Consider the following 27,975-nt stretch of genomic DNA (forward strand, 5'->3'; position numbering starts at 1 on the left):
TAATGACATGACGCAGTTTTGTGTGGGAAAAACGTGCTTTGACTGTTTGAGTTTGAGTACGGTGTTTTTGAGTTTGACTTGTGAGTTGGCTGTGCCTTGTGAAGTAAGTTGTGTAGTGAACATAAAGTCATTGCTTCAACTTTTCAAGGGTGTTCCAGCTGTGAAGACAGATGAGAAACAAACACTTTGTTTTCATAGGGTTCGGGGAGAGAAATACTTCTCCTACAGTGAGCAGATGTCTTCTGGGATTATCTTCTTTCCATTAGCTTGCTTTGAATAACTTGCAATCACCTGAACATTCACACATTTGAAATTGATTTTGTCATCATGTATTAGAATAACAAATATTCGTAGATTCAAACACGATGAGTGGTGCTACAGATCCTCAACCAATTCCAAGCGATGGAAGGGGCCGCACTGCTACAGTTGGCTCCACAACTGCTTCGAGTGAAAGCACTGGCGCGATGCGCGCGGGCGATGTAAACAAGCTGGTCCTCAATCCGGCCATGTCTAAAGTGCAGAACATTGCTGTGTATGGGACGAAAACGGTGAGCTGCTCTCTGTGCAGTGTGCTGAGACATGTTACCTGTGTTAGGCAGCTTTGTAATATGTTAGGCAGCTTTGTAACATGTAGGCAGCTTTGTAATATGTTAGGCAGCTTTGTAGTATGTTAGGCAGCTTTGTAATATGTGTTAATCTTGTTGGTACCAGCTATCTCTATCTGAGGAACCTCGGGTTTTGTCACTTGCGCATGGCATTACAGAATGCAGTACAGTACTAGTTTCCTGATTTACAATAACAGCAAGCTATACAATATCATCAAGAGTCCATAAACAAGGCCTAGAGTATACGACTGTGGGAACGGGTTAGTGCGTGGCACGCTGCCTTCATATCATATAAGTACTGACACTGCATTATGGCATTGTGATGAGGGCAGCGCCCACACACCGAATAAAAGTCAACACCAACAACAACATCTTGCCCATAGAAAAGGGATCACAGTTGTATACGATGCGATGGGCGCGAAACCGGGAAATCCCCAAATCGCAGCCGTCTCGTAGCTCACGCAACTGCCGCAACTGGGCCAAGCTCAACTTTTGTGATGCGACAAGCGATGTGGCGTACGATTTTGACCTTTTCTGCAGCAAAGTTGTACAAAGGTTCAAGAGTTGCTTGTAGATTTGTACAAGTTGTACCAAGCCGCGCGATTACCATGGTGACGTACTCACCGCCATTGAACTTCGCGCCAAATCAGCAAGGCAACGTCGCATCGCTGACTTCTTCTGTGAATGGTATATTGCGAGTTCGCATCGCCCATTGCATCGCCAAAAAAGCTTCTGTGAATCTCGCTTAACCTTTGAACCCCTCAGTGGTATGATTGTAGGGTGTGGCGGGTGGAACATCGCTCCTCAGTTCTGTTCACGGCAACCCTGGGTCAGTTAGTCCTTTCATACTTGCAAAGCATAGAACCGGCACCACATGCCCAAATACATGTACCGCCTAGTATTATGGCTTGCACGAGTGCATTGGTCTCTATCCGCCTACTAGTACTTCGTTCGTGATACATCTATGCCCATTGTGCGAGTATTCGGTTTGGGGGGGGGGGGGGGAGCTTCGAAGGGGGTCTGGGACGAAATGAACACATTTTGTAAATTATGAAGAATTGGAAGAACATCAAGTTCGATGTGAACAGTCAGGGGAGTGAACTCTCAGAAAAGCGAGAAAAATGCCAACCCCTCCAGGATTCAACATGAGACCTTGCTTGTCATGTGTTATGGCTTCTGCTCTAACCATCTGAGCTATGGCCCAGTATGGGACCAGGCCGAACCCAAAAGATGCTGACAACTGTTTCACTCCACAGGCAGCCCACAACATGTGCCACACATACAGATGGCACTTGGGTCCTTCTCCCTCCCCCGGGGACCAACTACGAAATCATAATCATCGGTATTTACGGATGGCCCCTTTAATAACACACGAGGAAAAAGTGACCATTTAGTGGGCACCTGGAAAGGGTGTCCGATATGGGCTGGAAATTGGTAAGCAACACTGCATACGAAAATAGAATTCTTGTGCGCATACATGCTGACACAAATGTATTTGATTTTGAAAACCTCGGTCCACACACTCCTGCGGGAGCACTTGGGCATGCAGTTTACAGCCAGTAACTCAGTCAGCATGTTTTTCTTTCATGACGACGAGCCCATATGCTAAGGGTTACACCATACAAGCAGTTATTTGCATTGGCATTTGCTAGCTTCTGAACTTGGCAGCTGCTGTCCAGATGGCAGCTCTGCCAGCCATGGCGCATCCTTCCTGTTTAAAAAATGTACTTTGACAGTGAGTGTGCCTGTGGTACTAAAGCAAGAGGAGACATAGATGCATTGATGCTGTGCACACAGACCAGCAGCCCAGTATGTATCACACGGTGGAAAGTATGTGAACAGTGCTGCATCACCTCAACAGGAGGTCGCCTCTATTCATTGTGCATGTTGAGCCGCCACTTCCGGTGTGGATCCACACGAACGAAGCGCTATCAAGACGACAGACTGCTATTGCCCAGTCTGTAGTACTCTTTGCGTGTGTGTGTGTGGGGGGGGGGGGGGGTGAAAATGCCTTTCCTGATAGAAGTATCTACACGTTGTCAACTTTTTACTTTGTTTGTGGCCCTGTGCAGCGATTTTACTTGATTGGTTCCAACAACACCGAAACTGTATTCCGAGTGTTGAAAATCGACCGGACGGAGCCACGCGAACTTGTAATCATTGATGACAAGGTAAGAGACACTACAAGAAAGCCAAACCAAGCAATGTACTTACTTCAACACATACACAAAGTAACACAATGTAACTAGAGTGTATCCATGGCCATCCACGCCCATGCCATGTACACATGTATGTGCGAGCGCGCACTTACAGGAAGGAGGAGCCACTTTTATGAATATGCTTTCATTTGATGGCTTTTCTTGGTCGCCACCTGCGGTACTGGTGTGGTTGTCCTATAGTAAGCTAGTTGTGACCCTGGCCCAGGTGTCTGCATTTGAGCAATTATGTACATGGATGTGTTTGTGCAATGTACATGGATGTGTTTGTGCAATGTACATGGATGTATTTGAGCAATGTACATGGATGCATTTGAGCAATGTACATGGATGTATTTGAGCAATGTTGTATGGTATTGTACTGCTTATTCTGTTTGTAGATCAAGTACACAATGCGGCAGATCCGAAACTTGTTGACTATGATCGATAGTGGAAACAAACAGCAGCCAGGAAGAGCGTACTCCAAATCAGGTGGCCTTCAAAAGACTGCGTCGGGCTTCGGACTTCTTGGTAAGTTTCCTACTCCATATTATCATCCAAAATTATAAACCCTTTTTCATTTGAAACTCCCTGAAACGGAGGTGTTTTCTACCTTTGCTTTATCTCTAATACTTGTAGTTCCTTCATAGTAACTTCAATGAACTCTCCCTTTCTTCTTTATTTTTGAGATTTCGGCTTGTAATGGTTTGAAGGCTCTACATGCAACTCTATGCAGTCTCTAAAATTGCGGTCAACACATACCATCCGAACATCGCACGCTCTTTCTAGCTTCAAACAATGTTCTTTCACATCTTGCAAATCCATACCGTCTCCCCTTACCTTTACCATCAGTTTGCGCCTGGTTGATGGGTGGCAATATCTGCCTTGGCAGGCTGGTGCATCAGTTCGCATATGGCGCATAGTCGATGACATGACAACGGCTTCCTGGATTGCGACTCAAGTTTTGTCCCTCCTGGACTCATCTGGCAATGCCAGTTGAGCGATCTTCCATTGTCATGGGCATTGTTTGGCTGTTACATGCATGCTGTTGTTGTGTGATTATGTGTTGTCAATATGTCATCTGGCTTGTGTAGGATTTGTTCGTTTCCTTGAAGGCTACTACCTGATTCTCATCACCAAGAAAACATGGTAGGTGGATGGCTCGTGGTTGATCTCCTGTGCTGCACTCAACACGATTGCCTTGTAGACCCAGGTGCTCGAAGTCCGGACATGGTATCCTAAGTTCGTACGCCCATAATTTCGTGTTCTGTTATTGTATTCGACTCAAATATTTTATGGAGGGGACAGTGTGGTATGTTCTCCTCGCGTAGCAAGTTTCAGGGATCGACGATACGCAGAAGTCCCATACCACGCGAGTGGGTTTTCGAGTGTCCATACGAAATACAAATTGGGTTACATTTCATGCAAAAATCAACTTTGCCAAGACCGATTTCGAACGGACACAGCGTCAAACAGACCTTCACTCAATCATCAAGAGCCAGCTTAGAGCTGAGAATGGCCAAAGGAGAAGAATTTACAGAGAACCACCAATCCTTGCAGAAAGGTTGGCACTCCTGGCATCTCCACCACTGTTTTCCCGCGGTTTTCACAGCGCAGCTGCTTCTTCTCTGAGCCGACTAAAAACAGCTTGCATTTCGGCAACATACTACGCTTTTGCAAGAAATACTGGTGGAGGCACATGCCAAACATATCGCTTCGGTGATTTCGTCGTAACCGAGGGATTGCAAGTTACCAATCAGCAGAAATATGTGTGTATTTCGAGTCACCTCTGAGCAGTATGAACTTAGAGCACCCTCTGCGACACCAAAATTTGATATGAAAAATCAGCGAACTCCAGAGAAACAGATCGGATCGAAAGATGGCCTGGTTCCATCGAGCCTGGCCTCAGAACAAACTTGGACAGGATACCTTCCATCCACGAGCAGGATTCTGGCAAGTAATCATTGCTAGTGTGAGTTTCAGCTCGGCAAACACACACTGTAAAAGTGTCCGGACTTCGAGCACCTGGGTCTACAGTGGAGCTTGACGATTACCTACTCTGATAAGACGTACACTTGCTTAGTTTGAACATTGTCCGGGGCATGGATGCATTGCGCTTGATTGAAGTATATTCGGATAAGAAGTACTAGTACTCGAAGTGCCTCGGATACTAAGTCCTCTGTTCCACATTCTTGTAGGGGTATGTCTTTTCGGAGTTCCACTTTAATTGCTATTACCTTGAACTTAGATTATCAGACAATGAATGTCATCAGTCATGTGTGATGTGTGATTAACTGTCCCCCGTCCAACTCCTTCCCTTCACAGCACGCCATTATTGCTGTCTTGTATGTGTTTGTGTGTGTGTGTGTGTGTGTGTGTGTGTGTGTGTGTGTGTGTGTGTGTGTGTGTGTGTGTGTGTGTGTGTTCAGTGCTGCGTTGATCGGTGGACATGCCATACACAAAGTAGAAGACACCCAGCTGATATACATTCCGCATGAAGGTCGCGGCAGACATGATCCGAACGAGGCCAAGTAAGCCGAAACAATAACTACATGTATCTGTGAGTTCTGGTCAACATTTGGTATGTTACGAGCGATTTGTGTTCTTTGTTATGCTAGGACACCCCCTTACAACGCACATTCCAGTGTTGATTCCTGACCCATGCTCAACATCTCACTTTGACATGTGTGTGTTTGTGTGTGTGTGTGTGTGTGTGTGTTTGTGTGTGTGTGTGTGTGTGTGTGTGCACATATGTGTGTGTGTGTGTGTGTGCGTGTGTGCCTCGCAGATATGCACAGGTCTTTCAGAATGTGGATCTGTCGAGTTCCTTCTACTTTAGGTAAGGCACAGAACGCTGTGTGTAGTAGTAGTAGTACAGTCAGACCTCGCTTAACCGCACACATCTGTTTTCCACAAAAATATGCGGATAGGCGAGGTAACCGGATAACTGAACACATATACTGTATATGCATGTGGCATGTCAAAAGCAGTGACATCGTACATACATGTAGATGGGTCCTATGCAGTACAACTAGCGTGCACAGTATGTAAAACAAGCGAGAAGAATGACAAGTGCATGCAACTGAGTGCTGTCCACATGTACCCAGCAGGTCAAGGACCTCATTTGGCTGTACAAGTCCCTGATTCTAGCTTCTGCAAGGCACATGCAACCGGATACGACGAAGCTTTTTGTACACGTTTCAACCAGTTTGTACACAAAATCATGCACCGGTATGCGGATCGCGAGGTCCGGTTATGTTGTATGCATAACATATGCTGCACATCGGTAACCAGCGATTTTCTTCCGGATGGCGAGGGATCCGGATAAGCGAGGTCTGACTGTAGTTTTTTTTCGCATTTTGGTGGTGTCAACATGTGGCTGAGCCATCCATCATACATACTACTTTGTTTGCCCAATAGGTTTGAATGAGTGATGTCGGTTGGCACAGCCCATGACATAGTGTGCAAAGTGTCGACTTTTGTGAAAATGTCGCAGCACTTGTAGCATCGCAAGAAGTTGAAACTTAGGAAATAGAGAGATTTTCGCTCCGCCTGACTTTCTTCTTTCCTGGAGATCTGAGTACGGGTGTTTCCCATGCTGACTGCTGGTCTGTGCTCTGTTTAGTTACTCTTACGACATCACACATCCGCTACAGCATAACATGCGTACACGCGGCTTCTGGGAGCGTGTGCAGCGTTCCAAGTCACCGGCAATACCCTGGCGGCCGTGCTCCAAGTTTGTCTGGAATGAGTACCTGCTGGAGAGCGCACACTGCACCATGTCTGACGAATGGGTGCTGGTAGCCACGCAGGGCTTCATCAGCCAAGCCAGTATCCTCCTCAATATTGGGCAGGCCTTCCATCGGCCATATTTCTGTTTGCGCGATTGTGCTGACTTGTTCTAAATGGTAGTACACACATCGCAGTTCAGCAGGTACGATTCCCGATGTACAGTTCACCCCGCTCTCTGGTCCATCTCTTAGGGGAGAAAGAGGGGATCCACGTGGCCACTATTCCTTTGGCAGTTGTTAGATGTGTATTAGTGGAATTGTACTGATACAGCTCTGTCCGAAACTGGCATTTACATTGGAGATCAATACCATGATTCAGGAGACAGTACAAAAATACGGTAAACACTCACACACTCACTTTGACTCCATGATTGCCATCGCCATGTATGTACATGCTGAACCTAGGTTGGCCTTTTAGGGGTGCATCTGCCCCTGCCCCCCCCCCCCCCCCGACATACCAGTACACATGAGCTACCCACACCTAGGTGAAGACCAAGAACAATAAAGAGTGGGACGAGCAGCAAAGTAGAAGAGGGCTTAATGCTCGCGTGTTATTATTGCCCTTGATCAGCACTCTGTCTTCAGATATCTCCGTGTACGGCCGGCCTATTTACATCAGCCTAATAGCGCGGCGCTCCAAGGAGTACGCTGGCTGTCGTTTTCTCAAGCGTGGAACGAACGATGTGGTAGGGTGACCTTGTACTGGCGAAGTTTTCTTCAGGATCTGGTATCATTTGTCTTTCTGTATCAATCTCTCCAGTTCTTTAGTTCTTTGTGTATGACTGTCACTGAGTGTGGCTATATTATCCATCTACAGTGCTACCTGCTAGGTGTGTGTTGTTGTTTCTTTATTTGTGTGTGTGTGGGGGGGGGGGGGGGAGCATTCCGTCCTCGCCACATCGATCACGATATTATCGGTGTGGACGACTGACCAATAGGACTGTTTTTTCTTCTTCTTTTCTTTTGCTTCCTGTTGAGCAGGGTCACGTTGCCAATGAAGTGGAAACGGAGCAGATTGTGCATGATGCTGCCCATCTCTCGCACAACACAGGTCGCTTTACGTCGTTCGTTCAAGTTCGCGGTTCCGTTCCTTTATTCTGGTCACAGGTAAATCTACGGTTTCTGTCTCGTAGAATAGGATTGTAGCTGTTATGATCCAGTAAAGTTTTGTTCAATTGCTTGACAAGATCTTGACTACTCTTGAAAGCTATTATAACCTTTCTGTATGTTGTACAATCATTGTTATTTTGAATCATTTTGTTTTCGACCATGTCTGGACAGCATGTACATAACTTTCATGGTTGAATGTGTGTGTGTGTGCGTGCATGTGCGTGCGTGCGTGTGTGTGTGTGTGTGTGTGTGTACCCACGGGTGTGTATGGGTGTGTGTGTGTGTCTGTCTGTCTGTCTGTCTGTGTCTGTGTGTGTTTATGTCCATGGGTGTGCAGGATCCATCTGGCATGACTCCCAAGCCTCCCATCGGTAGTAAGTACTATGCTCAGTTGTGGCTGATCACATTTTGGTATTGTCCTCAGGTCCAGGACCTGTGTGTCCAGGACCTGTGTACTGTAGTCTAGTTGCAGCGTGCATGTGTGATAGCTAAACTAGAGTTGCTGTTATTGCAGCACCATACTCCAGGATGATCCCGTGTGCCTCCGGCCACTACCACACTAAGTCATGTGTTCAGCTGTTCATGTCTCATTTTCGCTGTGCTGTATGATGGCAATGTGGTGGGTGTGCTCTATTTCTGCCACACCGCCTGCAGAATACTAGTATTAGAGAGGTTCCGCATAACGTAATTACGTTAGTAAAAAACATAGTCGATCTACGGAAAGTCTTACATAAACTGCGTACGGGTCTGTGTTTTGCCATACGGAGTTTTCAAATCACTTAGCTGCCCTTGGCAACTCCGAACGCGGCAGTGTACGACCGGATCGACCTGGGGAGAGAGTCATAAATTCGTACCCCAATCCACTTACGGAGCACCTACGTTATCAGAGCCCTATGTAGACAACTCTACGTAGACAACTTTCCGTAAGTGGAGTGCAAACTCGCGAATTCACTGGTTTTTCCCGCCCACTAACGTAAAGTTGCTCAACTTAACGTAGTGCGGAACCTCTCTATTGGAGTTCAGAGTCGTCACTGTCATTCTTTGAGTTGTGAATTGCCAGAAAAGGGTGATTGTATAGCCATTTGACAACTTGGCTTTTTGCTCTAGCTCTCCTGTAATGGTAGCTGTGTTATTTTTAAATGTTTCCCCTTTTCAACTCCCTCAACTAATTAATGCTATTTGTCTACTGGCATTTTGTACATCAGTCAGTGCATTCACTGCAGGACAAGCAATCTCCCAGATGTGTTCTAACAGCTCAAGTGTGTTTGTGTCCTTTTTCTCTGCTTGCCCAGTTGATAGGAACGACCCGTACTTCTCGTCCGCTGCCATGCACTTCAACAGTCTTTTCGAGCGCTATGGCACACCAGTGTTTGTGCTGAACCTGGTTAAGGTGAGTTGGCATGGTACACATGCTTTGAGTGTACTGTAGGCAGGGGCGTCACAGGGTGGCTGGGAGTGGTACGACCGGGGGGTCCGGGGGTGTCCCCCGGAGAAAAAAATAAGGATTTTTCGGCTAACAGACCACGTTTTAGCACTCTACAGCCGCAAAGGAGGGTTCCCCTAGCACTTATTCGACAACCCCACTCCAGCTCCAAAAACATACTTCTCATGGATTTTTGGTATTTTCTGTACATCGTAGGTAGCCAAGCAAGGCAAATGGAACCCATTGATTCAATGATTCAGGGCCATTGCCCTCGAAAAAATCGCAAAATCCGAAGTACCAGCGTGCTGAGCGTTCTAGCGCCAGCGGCTATGCAAAAACGTACATGTATGTCGTGTCCTCCAAAAGTCTGCCGCGTCGCGTACACTATGCACACGTCCGGCCTGGACAGTCGCAAACAATTTTAGTTGTTTTTAGAGAGAGAAGAAGATCCTTTGTTTTTGTTCGGTGGGATTGAAAGATCTGCCAGTGGACCGGAGAGCTACAACAATGGAAGCAGAAGAAAGCGCTTGCGGAATCTTCTCTGTCTTCGTGGCAACAGGACTTTAGTTTGCGAGAGACTTTCATCCTGTCGTCGCGGACGAAATTCTTGTTGCTGCTACCGGAAAACTCGGGGAACGAAACGATCGTAAATCGTTATAATATAGGTGAAGCGGGTCGTGTCGGTGAACAGCTGCAGAATATTCTGCCGCCGTGGAGCAGCAGTCCAAACACTTTTCAGCTTCGGAGAATGAAGCGCTTCCCTTTTCCGTTGACAAGCGCTGCGTTCGCGGGTGTAATGCATTTTCGAATCCGCTTGCAGTAGATCGTCAGGAGCCAGAGGTACTAGGTAGGTGTCGTTGTGGAAAGAATATAATTATTATGTTGTAGCTGACAAGTGACATACATGTAGTGTCTCTTGACGTGCTGATCGCCATTGTAACATGGTAGATCTTGGAAATTTTTAGTTCTGGACCCAGTGATTGCCGCCAGCTCAGCTCTGTTTCCGTCAAGTTTGCAGTGAATGCGTCCGCGAGGAATCCATCGTCTGGTTGTCTCTAACCGTGACTCCAACCGCCTATCGTAATGGATAGCCACCTGGAGTCTTGGGCAATAACTAGCTGCTAGTGCTAGGCATCAAGTCTGTATGCTCCTTGCAATGAAAGTAACAGTTGCGATGTTTTGTACAAGTCCGAAGATCCTTGAATTTTTTTATTGCTTTTTCGGATGAATTGGGTGGACCATCCTGGACGAAAAGTGGTACGACCATGGTCGTAGTGGTCGTACCGTGTGTGACGCCCCTGGTAGGTCTAGGTCCACATTGATTGAAGCAATGGCCTTTTAATGGTGATCACCAGCATGCTCAAGGAAGCCAAACTCCAAACTGCACGTTGCGAAGATGAGTTTGAATTTGTGTGCTAGAAGGTTTATGCTTTGGTAATGCCATGTAGCATGCAACCACCGAAAAAAAACCCTCCTTGTATCTTGCTGTTCTGTGTGCTTGTAGAAACGTGAGCGTCGACCTAGAGAGTCAATCTTGAGTGACAACATGCAGCTAGCGCTGAACTATCTGAATCAGTTTATTCCTCCCGAGCTGCACATTCAGTATGTTCACTTCGACATGGCACGCTACTCCAGAAGGTGAGCTGCGTGTATGTGTGTGGGGGGGGGGGGGCGGGGGTGCGTGTGTGTGTGTGTATGTGTGTGTGTGTGTGTGTGTGTGCATGTGTGTGTGTGTGTGTGTGTGTGTGTGTGTGTGTGTGTGTGTTTGTTTGTATTTGTGCATGTGCTTATGTACATAATTATGTTGTACTAGTTTTAGTTTGAACTCTTTTGTTAAAAGTTGTTTTGCTTACTTCATTACGGTGTCTGTGAACAAGAACAAAATGTGTTTTGTCTGCGTGCTGTGTGTGCGATGTCTGGTTGCCTATGCAGCAAAGACAGCAATGTACTGGACAAGTTGGATCAAATAGCAGAGAAGGTATGGCCTCTTTTTCACAGTCGCATCTGTTGCCATGGTCTCTTGTTTTAGTTGTTGCCTGTGATCGGACTGTTTTTTTTAAACAGTCCAATCACAGGCAAAAAAGTTCTGACTGGTACTAGACTTGGGGCTTGCTTTGCTCTCACATACCGATGTATGAGTGTAGTACTTTTCTCATTTTTGTTGACCTGAGGATCTGAGGATCTACAGGGTGCCATGTGGCCTTTTCTGAAGTTCCACGGTGCATTGTACCTATCTTTTGTGTCTGCTGCCGTCCACTCAGGCGTTTGCGGAGACCGGCTTTTTCCATGCTGGACCCGAGCTGCTGTGCAATCAACACTACCGTGGAGAATGGTATGTGACTGGTTAGGCTTGACGTACTTGGACGTACATATGTGTGCATGAACCGACTGTGTTCACAGTGCTTTTATGATCGTCCTATGTCACGATTTGTGAATAGTGTTCTCTTTGCTGCTTTGTTGTCCCTGGAAATCACTTCTCTTTGCTGCTTTGTTGTCCCTGGAAATCACTTCTCTTTGCTGCTTTGTTGTCCCTGGAAGTCACTTCTCTTTGCTGCTTTGTTGTCCCTGGAAATCACTTCTCTTTGCTGCTTTGTTGTCCCTAGAAATCACTTCTCTTTGCTGCTTTGTTGTCCCTGGAAATCACTTCTCTTTGCTGCTTTGTTGTCCCTGGAAATCACTTCTCTTTGCTGCTTTGTTGTCCCTGGAAATCACTTCTCTTTGCTGCTTTGTTGTCCCTGGAAATCACTTCTCTTTGCTGCTTTGTTGTCCCTGGAAATCACTTCTCTTTGCTGTAGAGTAGGGTCACAGGTCACAAGGCTGTTGTGTCCAGGTGTATGATAATGATCTGGCGCATTGTATGCGAAAGGGATGGGAGCTGCGTAATGGTCTAGTTCTAAGAATGCAGGCCAAACAGCGTGTGCTTTGGGTCTTTCTAGACGTTTATGACTGACACTGAGTGCTGATCAGTTTCTTCTCTGTACCTTGGTATGAGGATTATGTCAGATGCTTGCTGTTGTTCGTGTCTGTGTGCATATTATGTGCCTGCATGATATATTATGCCATTGTGATGTGTTTGTGCATGTTTGTGCGTGTGCTGTACCGTGCTGGCCATCTAGCTACAAGAGAATAGGTGGTGTTGGATACCGGCCAGGACAGCCCTTCCGCCTGCAGGTAATGTGTGTTAGAATGAGTGTGCTTGTCCGACAGCTGTAAATTCTTATAGCAGTTGCCATTGTAAACTGCTCCACCAACTAGACACTCGACGGAGTAGTCACTGGCAGGGTGTACAACAAGTCTGCTAACTTGCACCAGGGTTCCGCTAGGTATCTAAACTATACTGGTCGGCGAAACCATCTCCGTGAATTCTGCTCCACATGAAACTGACAAACTTCTCTCCAGGGAAGAAGATCGCTCTCTGTGACTTACTAGATATCGTCTCAAATGGTCGGTTGTTATTTGGGCGCCTTCACTAAACTCGGAACCAACACCTTCCTTTTTTGCTTAGCTAGCCATAACTACAGAGAAGGGACCAACGCCAGGAAAACTACTCGACAAAAGATCTAAAATCGATCTCGCCCCTGATGTATACATGTACACGTGCTGTCATGCTGTGTCCACTTTGCTATCCGACCCCAAGCAGAAGATGGTGTGCTCGGCACTGTCACCAGCCAATGACGCGAGCAACCCACTGTCCTGTCTTGTTCTCTAAGATTCTGCTGCTGTTGCATCTGTTGTTGGTGTTGGTGTGGTTGTATCTTTGTCGTAGACTGGTGTGGTGCGCGTCAACTGCGTGGACTGCCTGGACCGGACGAACACGGCGCAGTTTGTTGTCGGAAAGCGTGCACTGGGATTCCAGGTATGGACCAGCATTTGTAGCCCGTTTTCCAGCAAAGATAGGCGGGTGGCAACGTGTGTGCATTGTTGTACAAATCTGCATCGCTCTACACATGGAGTAGAACAGGATAGTAGTGTGGAGTAGAGCAGGATAGTAGTGTGGAGTAGAGCTGCAGGATAGTAGTGTAGTTCTATTGTTAGTTTTAGCATGGAGCTGGCGCACTGGTCTACACAGTAGTGCCTGCATGCATGCATGCAATGCAATGCACCTGCATAGGGAGAACAGGGGTGTTGAACAGTCAAATCAAGCATTGTACAGTGGGGCTTTTGGGTAAGAGAAGGCGAGGGAGAGAAAGAGGGCGGCCAAAGCTTGAAGGAGGGTGCGGAAAGAGGGCGGCCAAAGCTTGAAGGAGGGCGCAGAACCATGTTGTTTCGCTTTGGTTACAATCCTTGGTGGACACCAGTGCACACACACACACACGCTAGTGCACACACGTCATATGTCCAGTACTAGTGGCACCCTTTCCGGATGGAATCTGCCCAGAATGTCGAATAATATCCCTGTGTGTGCACATGTACTTTGTTCTTGCCGTGTAGTTGTTTGCTCTCGGCGTTGTGGATGATCCCATTTTGGAGCTGGACACCGACTGCATGCGGTAAGGCTGTGACACGCTTATACCGTACCACCGTGCTTACACTCGCCTTGATGGCATTCACAAGTTTCACATTCAAACACCCTACAATGTTGCGGAGTGCAATGTAGGGAATACCAAGTAAATATGCATGTAGATGATTATGACTTCTGAAGTACTGAGCGCATGATGAGTGTACTGACACATGACAGAGCAGTGGTTGTGATTACAGTACCAAGTACTGTAAGACCAGTAATGTTAACGAACATTTAATTCCAACAATTTAACGAATTTAAAAAATCGCTAATATTTGAAGTCAATATGTTCAACACGATATGTACATGTACAGTTATTTGCCGGTTTGGGGACGGAATTCGTTAGAATATCACCTCGCTAACCCACAAAAACCCGGAGATCGTTAACTTTAATTTGACGTTAAAAAATATCTGGTCTTACGGTAACTCCTGTAAGGAGAAGGAAGTGTATAGAACAGCGGAGGTAGGGCTCCATTCTATTTTTTTTCTACAATGGTGTTCCATTGTAGAAATTGTAGAAATTGTAGAATTATGGACTGCTCTTTTGTGGCTTTCAGAGTACCATTGCTTTATTTACCTGATAATGGCTTCACTTATCTGTTGACGATAGCTTCATTTACCTGATGATGGCCGAGTGCCAGAAGAATGTTGTGAGCTAGAGGATCTGGTTTAGGTTTGCAGTGTTGGAGGAATGGCTATGTGTCCATGCAAGTCTATTCTTCTACAACGGAATAGTCTTTGAAAATTCCAGGCCTGTGTGGACGGTGTGTGCAGAATGCTGTCTGCATCTGTGCACTCACACCACTCCTGCGAGCAACCTCGTGGAAGTTTGTTGTAGAAATTCTTGAGTTTGTTGAAGATTTCCAATTTGCACTGTCCGCATTATGATCTGCGTGGACATGAGTGCATGTTTTTTAGAGTGGATTTGCGGGATAATTCCTCCTCTTTTTGTGTGTGTGTTGTGTGTGTGTGTGTGTGTGTGTGTGTGTGTGTGTGTGTGTGTGTGTGTGTTGGACTGTTGTAACAGGATGTTTGAAGGCCTGTATGAAGGTCATGGTGACATCATTGCACTGCAATATGGTGGCTCTCAGCTTGTGCACAGGTCAGTGAGCACCATTGTAACGTACGCACTAATACTAGCCATGCCTATTGGCTTGTCCGCATGCATTCACGAGGACCGTGATGCCCGCCTAGATACTAGAGTGAATTTGCTACAACTATCCACAAAACGATCTCAATAGTTGGGCTACCATAGAGCATCTCCATTGAAGGTTGGAATGATCAGTGTTGGAAGCTGTGCCTTTGGTTGTGAACTGTGGCAAGTGTCTCCGCTCATGGTTCTCACTGCAACCCGTGCAGCATGTGCTGCAGCTCCGCTGCCTGGTGGAAAGATGTAGATGTGTCCAGGGTCGTCAGTACTGTCACAGCGCCGTACACCCTACCGCAGAGTGGCTGACACTGGCGTCGACTGATCACCATCTCCGGTTGCACGGGTGATTCTGACGTTTGGGGTGCTGGGAAAGCAACCGGAGCTTACATTTACCTTGAAAGCAAATCGTCTTTCGCCCCCGACAACTGGTCTCCATGCTCTTTCAAGTACTTCCTGAGCATGCTAGCATTCCATTGACTGGTTGGCAGGTCGTCCAGTGCTCCATCACCACTGCTGCTCTCCTCCACACTGCCAGAGGACACAGGCAGCAACGCTACAGGAGCTGAGCGCCTGAGCCTTTGGTTCGACACTACATGTGCCATATGGGAGAGACAGTGCACGTCACCTTTGGTCCGACACGACACTACATGGGCTATATGGAAGAGACAGTGCACTTCGCCTTTGGTTCCACACTACATGGGCCATATGGGAGAGAGAGTGCGCTTCGCCTTCGGTTCGACACGACATGGGCCATATGGAAGAGACAGTGCTCTACAAGAACATGTAAACACAAGGAGATGTTTGGCTCGCCGAAATGTCGCTAGGCATTCCTAGGCCCATGCCAAGGCAAGAGATCAGACAGGCGAAACTTCCAGGCGAAATGGATTTATGCATTTTACTTACCGCTCGAGCAATTCATCTTTCCTCCCCAGCAGCCAACCTCCGCGTGCTCTTTCAAGTAGTTTTTTTTTGCTTTGGGACGATCCAGGTGCTATTCGGCAGATCAAGTGACTCCTCCAAACCACTAACACTAGCAGCAGCCTCCCCGCTTTGAGCAGCAAAGTCTCTCTCCTCCGCCATTACACGAATCAAATATATATCTATGTGCTACTTTGAATCAGCTTGCTTTGACTCGTGTCCCCTTTCTCGAACCCGAGCAATATTTTCGGAGGTGGGTTATCATTGGTGTTGGGGGTGACGGCAATGACACCGTCACACCGCAGTGAGGTGAAGGCTGACATATGTGGGTGTTGCACGGGACATGCCGGTCCCAATATCGGTGCGGCACCATCATATCCACTTGTGCTGGCTATTGAGGAAACGGACAATGTTCCAGGAAGTGATCGGGCGCGGGTATTGCCATAGTCAAGAGTATATACTCAGTAATTAAGTATGACGTGAGGCTGGACACAGAATTGTTAACATGTTCCACGCCTACAAGCCGCCCGGCTAGAACTCAGTACAAGGTCATAATATGAGCCTGGCCACGCGAAAAGGGCCCTAATGATGATTTTTGTCAAAATGAGTTTAGTGTCCAATATTATAGCTGAAGCTGTCAGGATTGCTGTGCAAAAAACCGTTCCAAAAAATGTCAATCCAAACCAGAGTTATAGTGATTTTTGTAACCTGCGTTTCAAGGTATTTTCTGAGTAAACGGCTGATAAATTAATGGAAACTAGATTATTGGACAGCGGTTCGTAATGGCAAGAATAACTCAGCTAAATTAATTAAAAAAAACCCATGACATTCAGTGAATCATAAGCTTGTTATATCCCTGTTTGTTCCTCAAGAGTCATGCAGATTCCTGTGTAAGTCAATCCGACATCTCGGCTTCTGCAGGTACGGGTTGTGGGCAGAGGTCGTCCTTGTACGGGTCAGCAACAAACGGACGGATCTCCTTGTACAAGTACTGCGCCCGGTCATCACTTATGCCACCAAGAGGAATGGCAGATGTCAGGGCATTGTGCGGCCGCCGTCCCGTGTTACGGTTGATGCGTGGCACAGGTCCGCAGTTTTTCAGGTGGTTGAGTATATTTTTCAATACTCTCTGCGACACGTCATAGATTTGCCTGAATGCTCCGGCGCATACAACCTCTCCGCGGAACGAATAATCAAATGCTGCACGTCTTCTCTTTCCTCGCTGAGCGTCAGAGCGCTACTCCGCCGACAACAGTACTCCCATCAACAGCATATCCTTTTTCTGCTTTTTCTAGTCCTCTCATCGTAAGTTGGACATCGTCCACTTCACTGGATGGGAACTTGCTGAGGCAGTTTTTGGTGCAGCCGCAGGACCTCGTTGGAGTGTCAGCTGCTGCTGCTGCTGCAGCAGCAGCCTGTCCCTCACCAGCATCAGCAACATGCACCTGAGCAGCAGCAGCAGCAGCAGCAGCCTGTCCCTCAGCAGCGCCACCAACCTGTTGCATAGGGGCAGCAGCAGCAGCCTGTTCCCCCACTGGTTCTTGATTTTCTTGAACCGAAAAAGCATTTCAGAACAAACTCATGGACGGCTGTGTCCGTGTCCACATCACCTTCCCAGTACTGAAGCGATCGCTCGTCACCGTCATCCTCACTGGGCAATCCTGGCGCATCACAGGGTTCTGAGCCATCTGGAACGTCACCATGAAGGCTGGTGGAGACACCAACGACAGCAGCGGAAAGTGGAACAGCTGATCGTGACACTCGAATTTCTTCTCCGTCAGAATCGTCATCACTCGCGCTAGTGTCGGCATTGGATTCAGATTCAGCGCTGGGCGCGAGATACTGATCCTCACTGGCGGTGAGGACCAGGCTCAGTGCTTCGTCAACAGTGAAATGTCGATAGATACTCATCTCGGCGGAGGAATAGCAAAACAAGAACAGCGATGGAAAATCGCACTCGAGAAATTTCCAAACTAGCGCAGCTCGCTCCCCGAAGCGCGACGCAAATTTTTTCGATCTCAGCCGTACATTGGCCGATTTGAAAAAGGGAAATACCCACGTAGAGCTGGGACCTTGGGCCATCGCACTGTGCTATCCTGTAGAGCCTAGCGCTTACCATACTCGCGTTGCGAGCGCACGAATACTGTGGTGTATGTGAACTATGACGTAATCGACCTGTCAACTTTCAAGTGCGTGTTACTGCACTGTACAGTGAACATCGTTAGGGCCCTTTTCGCACGGCCCGGCTCATATTATGATGTACACTTATCACGCATCAGAGAGGCAAGGATAGCAGCAGTATGTGCCGTCGGAACGGCTGCGTGTACTGTTAGGTTGCTATGGCACTGGAACGCTAAATCTTAGTACACAGAAATAGTTGAATAGTGCCGATGTGTGTGCACCATGCGGCGCTCACCGGTAGCACCCGTGCGTCTTACCTTTTAAACGGTGCGGGAGAGTGGGTAAACAATTACTGCGGCGGGCAGGTACAACAAGCAACTGGCGGGAATGTCTTTACTTGTTCCTGCCTTGCAAGGGTGGCCTTGGATGCGCCTGTGCCCAAGGCAGATAGGTGGTTTATGATGCGTTTTAGCATCTGCACAACAGATGAAAGTAGGGAATGCCAAGCAGTGGCACCGTAGAGAAAGATAGGAATAAGGTAACGTTCATAAAAAGAGACAAGTGCATTCTGGGGACAAGTGGGAGCAGTTAGACACTAGACAACCTACAGATTTGCTAACTTTTCTTGCACACAAAAATCTACCTGAGAATTCCAGAGGACAATTGCGAGGGGAAAGCGTATTTCTGTCTTCAAGATATTGGGTCTCAGATGCCAAGACACTACCCATTTATGAACTACATTGATTCCATGCTGAAGCTTCGTCCGCAGGCTTACAATGTCAGAGTCAAACTGAATGAGGGCTGCATCATACCGTGGTTGGCTATCACCCCTCTCTCGCACTTTGTGTGCCAATTGGTCATGTACCACGAGTTGAGTGAAATAAATTAAGTTAAAATATCATCAGCAAATACTACTAATGAAAACCCTTCTATACAGTCAGGTAGTCGTTTATATACAACAAAAATAGCAGCGGTCCCTGTATAGATCCCTGAGGGACTCCCGACTTCACAGGCAGTGGGTCTGAAAGTACCCCTTTGACTGACACTGCTTGAGTTCTATGTGTCAGGTAGTTCGTGATCCATGCAAGAGATGCTGGGGGGGGGGGTCAGGTTTCTAGCCTAGCCCGTTCTTATTTTTAGCGAACACAGCGGTTTCGTTCTTATTCGATGGTACAGTCTTACATGTACATTTATGCAGAGTAATACGTCTGAGTGTACATTATACATTACGGTTTCCGTTCTTATCTGGAAAAAATCCAGCCTAGACCGTTCTTAAAAATTGGTGAAATTCTAGCCTGGCCGTTCTTCGGCGCCCGACAGTGCTGTATTCAGCCAATCTTTGGACAACAAATGCTCTGGAGATTTGCTGTAGTTGAAGATTGTGTTGCTGCTTTGCATCCAGCATTTGGTTGTGATTAGTAAGTGATTTGATGTTCCTGTTTCCTTGGTCCTCTATCAGAATTCGCACGTATCGCAAGCTCTCTCAGTGGACCATCCACTCTCGTGAGATCATGAATACGATATCACGCTACTACAGCAACACATTCAACGATCATGACAAGCAATGTGCCATCAATGTGTTTCTCGGAAAGTACCAACCGGCGCGTAACCGTACTCCCATCTGGGACATGCCCACGGATTACTACCTGCATCACTTGGAGGCAGCAGGCTTCACGCCACTGCGAGAAAGGTACATGCATTCGTAGAGCGCTGCTGTTGATGCGTGCGGGCGTTCGTGTGTGTGCGTGTGTGTGTGTGCGTGCGTGTGTGTACTGTGTATGTGTGCAGTGAGTGTACAGAGATCGATGGTTTCTTGCACTGTATGAGCTACGCATTCAAGTACTGGTTTTACGCATTTGCACGAGTAGATGTACATTGAGCATTGAACTGATCAGTTTTGTGTATTTTGTCTGTGCTCAGTTACACAGCATGGCTTTCACAGCATCTCTACACATCCATTCCATTACCGTATCAAGGTAGGTTGGCATTCATAAATGTCACTTGTCTAATGTAAGACCTCGCTTGACCTGCACACATTTGTTTTGTCCTGAAGTACCCGAATGGGTGAGGGAACGGGATTTTCTCCATTTGCTGAACTCCTTCTTTGCCAGACATACAAGAACGCCTCAACCAACAGTAGCAACCTGCCAAATAGTCAGGAGGCATCTCCACATGCTTTCAGGATTTCAGTGAGCGCCACTATTATAAGCTCCTAATAGTGTGCAGCTCTGCGTATGGGGTCTATATTGGAGAAAACGAACATCACATGTTCCACTTCCGAATACGATTTGTACTGCGTACAGCAAAGGCCAGTGTGCGCACAGTCCGAATAGCTGTCATGATCGTATTGATGACTTGTACATGATGCTCAGCGGGGGTTTCTGTCAGGGACCCGGAGTGCTACCCTTATACTACTCCATGATCCACTGGGCAGGCTGGAAACGTACAACGGCAACACTACACCGCGTGACGTGAGTTTTCACCGTCTGCAGACCCCATAGAAAGAGTATCTCGAGTTGCACACTCTTGGGAGCTTGTTTACTCTTGTCTGCTCTCGCTACCTCAAGTATTGGTACAGTGAGTGCGTTCGATTGCGCACATGAATCGATTCATAAATGGAATCTCACCGTTCGATTTCTTGTCATGAGCCCTGGAATCGATTCGAAATCCATTCACCCTATTCACATGGGGTGATGTGAATAGCCAGGGACGATTCATGAATGGATTCATGAATCGATTCGCGGGCATAATAGGCGATTCAGACTACGGCCAAAATCACGTGTCAACTTGAATTTCCATGGTGATGCAGTCGTGTTTCAAAATGTTATGCACAATCGCGGATCAAATATGTCTGAATCGTAGAAACGTGGTCACCGTTGGCCGTAGTCTGAATAGCCTATAATCGAACGCGCTCACTGGTTCTGACTCTGTAGATGCCTGGTATGTTCTTGTTCCCCTGTCCATTGCTCAGAGCAAGTGGAGCTAGCGTCAGATGACAGTGACGTCTGCTCTTCGCCAGATCCAACTTCACCACTATCCACATCCCCACCATCCACATCCCCACCATCCACATCACTGCCACCGGCGTATGACTCGGCTTCTCGCCACAGTAGCCTCAGCCACAGCACCAGTCGCCACAGCACGGCCATATTTGGCGGTAAGACGGGCATGAGGTCGGGCACGTACCTGAAGCACACGTTCCTGGACCACTATCAGCCTTGGGAACTCTCTGGCTTTGAGGACTACGAGTTCTGCCACAGCATGCTTACCACACTACAGTGAGTACTACTAGCATGTTAGTCTACTCGTATGGCAACTACTGCCTGTTATGTAACATCACAAGCAACCACCAACCCACGCCTAGATTCCGTAGGCTACCTGAGCTTATAAGCAGTTTGCATGAATGTGTTCTTGCATGAAAAGCTGAAAACCCCCGCTGATTGCTTGTACGGGCACGACAAAATTATGCAAGCCCCTACGGATATTGTCACAATGTGGGTTCTTAAACTTCTTTCCCTAGTGGAGCACATTTTGTGCACACCAGGCGGATCCCTTGTCTGCACCTTTACTGTGTTCGTTTAGAAATAGGTCATATTTTCTTTCACCCCGAGTCGTATATATGGCACAGTTTTTGTTGTTGTCGTCGTCGCCATCGTCGTTGTTTTCAAATCTCCAGCTGGGCCCTTGATTATTCCAATTTTCGCCCAGCTGATCCTCACTTGTCTTGTCTCCCCTTCCTTCTGTGTTGAAACTATCTGCAATTGTTTTGGATCGGTTTTTTTTCTTTTCAGGTTCGTGCTTGCAGATAAAGCCAACCCAAGTCCTTTTGTGGTACGCAAGAAAGTCAAGAAGCACATGACGTAAGATGAGCCGTGAACGTGCGTTGCACGACCCTATTTGGCTTGGCCTGTGGGTGCTGTTGTGTATTCCTGTTCATAGGGTGGTTAGTTAACGACCATATTTGGCTTGGCCTGTGGGTGCTGTTGTGTATTCCTGTTCGTAGGGTGGTTAGTTAACGACCCTATATGGCTTGGCCTGTGGGTGCTGTTGTGTATTCCTGTTCGTAGGGTGGTTAGTTAACTTACCACAGTCCTCAACTTGCTCAAGGCTCATGTTGTTCAATTTCCACATGTTACTATGTGGTAGAGCATCGCCGGTCAAAAGCGAGTGTCCCTGGTTCGAGTCCTGGTGTTGACTTGACAGTCAATGTTTTCTTCAGAATGAGTGTGTGCTCACTCTGAGTGCTATGTAGAATTTCACTGGCAGAATCTTGTGATGAAAGCGTGTACAGATCAAGTCTTGATTGCACCAAAACCCCGAATAACTCGAGGCACACACACAGAATTTCTCGGAGAGGGGTCGGGGGGGGGGGGGGGGGGGGTACGATCATAATAATTCTTTGTGTGAAGATAGTAGATTGAACTACTAGATCTAGATTCTATGCACATTATTTGTGTATGCAAAGTTGCATGGCTGTACTTATATAGGTTATGGTATCAAAACTCCCTGACTAGTCCTGTGATTGGTGAAACTCTGATCAGACGTAGCCCAGGAGAACGTAGCGATAAGGTACAACCCTTACCTGAAGTATCAATGTACAGTGCACCTGCCCATGAACTACTTCATGAGTAGAGTAATTTGACCATGTGTGACAGTAACAGATCAAACTGAGAAACGAGACCGTACAAGACCCATGATGTAGCACTGAATGCATTCATTGTAGTCGCACTGTGACTGCTCCTTCACAGTTGATCTTCGACATGAGATATTCAACGATGCCGGGCTCGAACAGAAATGTCCGTTCATGCGAACCTCCTCGAGCCCCTGGGTACACACTTGAATTTCAACAACACAACCCGCTGGTACGAAATAGTGGTAGCGACTTCGGCGATAATTTTATAGCAAATGGTTTGCTCCCACACACTGGAGCTAACGCTTTTCAGGCGACTTGACTGACTCACGACTGACTCACGACTCGCGTCCTATGTCAAGTCGGCTGATAAGCACGAGCTTCAGTGTGTGGGGGAGCAAACCCTTTGCTGCAACCCACTGATGCCTGATGTATTGCTTTATGGCATACATGTGTGTGTGTTTGCTACACATGTCAGGCCTCAGGCCGGCGTTGGCCCACGGCGCATAGTGGCTGGCTCTCCGGCCGTGCACACCAACCAGTCGGGCAGCAGTACTGATGACGATGCTGACACTTCCGATGAAGAGCATGCGGTGGACGGTGCCTCCACTGGCCACGGTGATGATGCAGAAAAGGTGCGTGCTGTGTGTTCGTTCCGCTGTGGGCATGTGTGTGTGTGTGTGTGTGTGTGTGTGTGTGTATGTGTGTGTGTGTGTGTGTGTGTGTGTGTGTGTGTGTGTGTGTGTGTGTGTGTGTGTGTATGTGTGTGTGTTGTGCCTGAGTGTGTGCCCATGCGTGCGTGCTTGTGTATGTATGTGCATCTGTGAGTCCCGTTTGCTCGTATACCGTAAAGTCTTGTATAGAAGCTGCACTTGAATAGAAGCTGCAATTTTGGGCCCATCAAACCACACATAAGCCTGGTGTTAGTGTTGACATACATAGAAATACCTGCCGTGTATAGAAGCCTGTCTCATATAGAAGCCTGCAAAATTTCACCAAGAAAGTCATAGAAGCCGCGGCTTTTATACAAGACTTTACGGTATGTACTGTAAAACTGGAAAATTTCGGTGGAGATTTATTTTCGGTAACTTCAGTACAGGTAATTTTTCCTAAAATAAAACGTTTACCTAAAATTCAACAGTGCCATTCCACACATATGCACAGTGTGCAAAATGCATTTTTTGCCAATTTTTGGATCTGGAAATCTGATTTACCGAAATTTTCGCGCTACCGAAACGTTCTTTTTTGGGAAATACCGAAAGTATTACACTGTCCCCCGTGAATTCCGCGGCAGAATATCAGAAATTCCGTGCAGAATTCTGCGGCTGAAAACAGTAAATTCTGCGCTAATTCTGCAAATCCTTGTATATTCTGCGGCAATTCTGCAAGGAAAATGCGCGTAAAAACAGATCGAATTTCCGCAACCCCACCAAAGTTTGTTGTCCCCATAAATTCCGAACCAAAAATATGCGAAATCCTGGTCCAAAAGAATCGAAAACTCCACAATATACTGCAAGTTGATTTTAAAAGTCACAAGCAGGTTGGTTTGGCTGTGAAAACACATCGAAAATCTCCAGGAAAAGCAGTTTTTTTCTCTTTTCTGCAATATTCCGCGGGATTTTCTGAATTCTGCGGACACTACTGGATTCCGCGGAGATTCTGCAATCCACGGAATCGCGGAATTCACGGGGGACAGATTACACCACCAAAAATTCCCGGTTTTCAGTCTATGTATGGCCATTTGTAGGGTTTGGCCGCCCTTGGTATATTATGTGCAGTGGGAGCAATATCTTTCTGCTGAGACTAGTTTCATGGGTTTCCATCCATCTTGGTGTACATGATGTGTACTGTAATTGCTACATCAAGTTGTGTGTTTGGATGTTTTGTTGATTTCGTTGTTCTTGACTCTCCAGGTACCCACATTGCCTGGTGAACGTCGTGAGTTTGACCTGGCGTTTCCTAACAGTGGTGATTTCCAGCACTACATGAGGTGAGTGAATCTGCTGCTGCTGCTGCTGCTACTGCTGCTGCTGCTGCTGCTGCTGTTGCTGCTGCTGTTGTTGCTACTGCTACTGCTACTGCTGTTTGCAGTCTTTGCACCTTTCCAGAGTTCTCTACTTGCTATAAGTACATGATCATTGTACAGATGTAGGAATCCCCGTAGGTGTTTACATGCCCAGTTGTGTGTTCATTGGTGTGTTAGACATGCCCAGTTGACCAGTTTCGCCCAACGCTCAATGGCAGACTATTGCTTTTCCAGCTTCAACGCTTTCGAAAGAGCTAGTGACTAGCTCGATCTTCGTCCGAAAAACAAGGTTGTGGCATGAAATGCCTGCAGGGCACGTTTGGTTGTGTAAAATACAGATAACACAATACTATGACAATTGGGTCCTGTACATTCTGTCATTCAACTTCCAACCGGGTCTACGGGATCCTACAGGATTTCGTATGATTATGACGTTTATGTGCATAAGCATCATTGTGCAGTACTGCACATGCATACTTCAGGTAGCTGCCCAGAATCAATTTTATGAAACTTAGCTTCTTGCGAATTGGAGTTTTCAAGATTTACTACAAGTAAGGTTGTGTGAGTAGAGCTATTGTGGCTCCACCACCTGCGCTCTCTGGCCGACCTCATGTTTATTGGTAGACAGGCTGAAAGGTGCTGCTTACCGTTTTAGTAAGGTTGTATAATAATAACAATATTCATAAAACAGGTCGCGTGATGAAGCAGCATAACGATACATGTGCAAAATCATGACGCCTGGTCCGCTTCTGTCCTGGGTTCACTACCCCGTGCATTGCAGCCGGGAGCAAAACCAGCTCAGGCGGAGAGTTCCCTCCATGGTTGTATGCTTACAAAAATTAGATTAGTTGAGTAACAGTCCATTTTCTCTTTAGGAAAAACTCACTGATCAGCTGTGACACCGGATGATTTGTGTGTTTGGTTCTTTCCCTATGTAGGCATGCTGACCAGTTCACATCTGCTTCCGGGCCCAAGGAGCCAATGTCATCACCATTGTCTATGCTCAACGACAGTCTCTGGTGAGTGTGACTGTGTGTTTTAAACTTGTAAGGAGGCTCCAACCCATTGGGGAATACTATTCCCAATAACATGGAACAACCACAAGCATATGTGGGCGCGTGCACATTTGCCCATAATGATACATACGCTTACATGCACATACTCGCACTCACAAACAAGCATCCCGTGCACGCACCAGTGTGTCACACATGCGCACCGCAATAGCATACACACACCAAGTAAAAGGCATGCTCTTGAGTTTAGTCACCATATCCTGCTGTCCATGCACATACTCATGTGGAGGTTCGCATGAGGGGGGGGGGGGGGGGGGATGAAAGGAGGTCCTACACAACTACTATTACAGTGTATAGGTATAACATGCTGACAACTTGACATTGGTGGGTGGGAAGCTTGATTTGCTTGTTACTCAGAGTCTTGTTGCATTTAGCCAATCATCAGACAACATGCGAGGGCAACTTAGCTTCAACGCACTGTGTAATATGATTATAAGGATAGGATTTCTGACAGAAGCAAGTACAATGTAGGCTGCTCATTTTCCTGAACAGTACTCTGTGCCCTGAAGCAGTGCTTTTTCACGAAGCAAAACAAGACACCCCTCAGGTTCATGTTTATACGTGATCACTAGGCAAAGAGTTGCAGCGGAATATTCCTCTTTCCTTACTCTGTAGAATACTTTTGGGCTTGATTCAGCTAATTCCCCACCACCTCTGGGATAGGTTACTTACAAAATTACGTCACATGAGGTCTTAGGGTATGATCGATTGGACAAATCCCGAGCAAGTGCGCTCCGAGTGAGCGTGATCGTTGGCCGAATCAGGAGTAGGTGTACTTGGAGTGCAATCCGACCACACGGGCCCCCACAACGGGTGTGGCTGGAGTGGAAATGGAAAAAAATGTGATAGCTTTCACAGAATCTTTGTACGATATGCGTACCTTTTGCGTACTACACCCTTGCTTTGTTCGATTGGACCAATGTTGCTCGGACCACACCGCCTGCTTGCACTCAATCCTGATTCGCCGATCGATGACACCCTTAGCCAACTCTCAGTTCTGTGCTCTACCCCTACTTTTCACCAGCATACAAGATTCTCACTCTCTCTCTCTCTCTCTCTCTCTCTCTCTCTCTCTCTCTCTCTCTCTCTCTCTCTCTCCATCTCTCTCTCTCTCTCTCTCTATCTATCTATCTATCTATCTCTATTTATCTCTGCTTTGCAGGTGCACCTCTCCCGTTCGTCCATTCACAAGCACGAGCTATGAAGCCAATCAACCGATAGTGTCCATGAGTTCTTACGACACATATGCAGCGGCGGTGGATGTAGCACACCACGGCGCCCGCTACCCATCACATGAAGAGTATGAAGTGTACAAGGTGTTCTGCAAAGCTGCGTAGAGTATCAACACACTCTGTAGGTATTTCTTTGACGTGACGCTCCACTGTTTTAGTCACCAATCTTCCTTTGTACGTACATGCAGCATCTCCTGTTCAATTTTTTAAATGTATTCTATGGAAGATGTAGTTGTGTTTTGTACCGCTTTTTTTAACCAGTTTTATCAAATATGTTTCAACAATCTATTCTCCTTCAACCACCTGTGGGTGAGTGATCGTCCTGTTTCTCACCCTCTCTGCTTTGTTTCAAACTTTTTCTGATGGTGAACAATATGTACCTGTGAGCCCTGCTGTACCACAGGCTGCTACTGGCTCGCCGCTACATTATCTGCTACAATCCGCCAGCACAACATCTTCTGTGCTAATTGTGTTCCTTTTCACCCTGCAACTTACAATGGATGTGACTTTTTGCAACTCAAGCTGAGCATTAGGTAGTTAGGATTGGCGAAGTCTGTTTCCTTGCTCTTTGCCATGATTTATAATCGCTAGTGTATTTGTTATAATCTTACTCTTAGCTTTCCAGCTCCTCTAGCATTAGTAGAGTGTGATCTCGCGCACACTGCTGTACAAACCCTTGTGTACCTGGCTTTTGTCACTAGCCCGCTGATTGTATTCCACTTGTCTGCCCAACATGAAACACACAACCAACTGCTTTGGCATTTTTGCAGAATTATGTTCTTGGCCCGAGCCAGGCCTTTTTTGTTTGTAATTGTTGTATTCCCTCCCGGTGCAGTGCACTGGTATATATATTATGTCAGTTATTTGAACTTTCTCTTCATGATACAAATTTTAAAAATTTCACTTGCGGCATCATTGCCGTACAGTGTAACGGACAACCATGACATTATTTCAATCTGATACTTCAGTAAAATATTTTTCGATATATCCGTTTCAATGTGAATCATGCTATCTCTAAGCTGCTTGCTGTTGGCTGTCTGTCAAATGCTTTTTTCCCCATGATTCTCTTCCAAGAAACATCACTGTTTTGTCATGCGACTATGTTCTGCCGATCAGATTGCTTTGAACACGCGTGTGCATGTCCGGTACCCGTGCACTGATGCGGATGTGCACCAGCCCACTGACATTTCGACAGAGGGG

General features: G+C 46.8%; 1 protein-coding gene across 1 annotated transcript; it reads left to right on the forward strand.

The window, feature by feature from the left end:
- Nucleotides 1–93: 93 nt before the first annotated feature.
- On the forward strand, nucleotides 94–27,890 carry LOC135808845 (polyphosphoinositide phosphatase-like). Its single transcript, XM_065322075.1, has 26 exons — nucleotides 94–548; nucleotides 2,678–2,776; nucleotides 3,202–3,331; nucleotides 3,895–3,949; nucleotides 5,230–5,331; nucleotides 5,589–5,639; nucleotides 6,426–6,631; nucleotides 7,177–7,277; nucleotides 7,573–7,698; nucleotides 8,039–8,075; nucleotides 8,994–9,091; nucleotides 10,629–10,762; nucleotides 11,057–11,102; nucleotides 11,386–11,456; nucleotides 12,241–12,295; nucleotides 12,891–12,980; nucleotides 13,556–13,614; nucleotides 14,653–14,727; nucleotides 19,274–19,504; nucleotides 19,735–19,790; nucleotides 20,786–21,092; nucleotides 21,606–21,674; nucleotides 22,923–23,079; nucleotides 24,358–24,434; nucleotides 25,409–25,489; nucleotides 26,706–27,890. The coding sequence occupies exons 1-26, from the start codon at nucleotides 366–368 to the stop codon at nucleotides 26,878–26,880; spliced, it is 2,871 nt and encodes a 956-aa protein (XP_065178147.1). The 5' UTR covers nucleotides 94–365; the 3' UTR covers nucleotides 26,881–27,890.
- The last annotated feature ends 85 nt before the right edge of the window (nucleotides 27,891–27,975 follow it).

The sequence above is a fragment of the Sycon ciliatum genome, chromosome 2 (genome assembly GCF_964019385.1).
Source record: "Sycon ciliatum chromosome 2, ocSycCili1.1, whole genome shotgun sequence".
In the NCBI taxonomy this organism is placed as follows: Eukaryota; Metazoa; Porifera; class Calcarea; order Leucosolenida; family Sycettidae; genus Sycon; species Sycon ciliatum.

Bases quoted from the DNA above. Each gene is read 5' to 3' on its own strand.
- LOC135808845 (XM_065322075.1), top strand. From the start codon at position 366: ATGAGTGGTGCTACAGATCCTCAACCAATTCCAAGCGATGGAAGGGGC. The intron at 7,699-8,038 runs GTAAATCTACGG...ATGGGTGTGCAG, and splicing joins TTCCTTTATTCTGGTCACAG to GATCCATCTGGCATGACTCC. The intron at 21,093-21,605 runs GTGAGTACTACT...TTTTCTTTTCAG, and splicing joins AGCATGCTTACCACACTACA to GTTCGTGCTTGCAGATAAAG.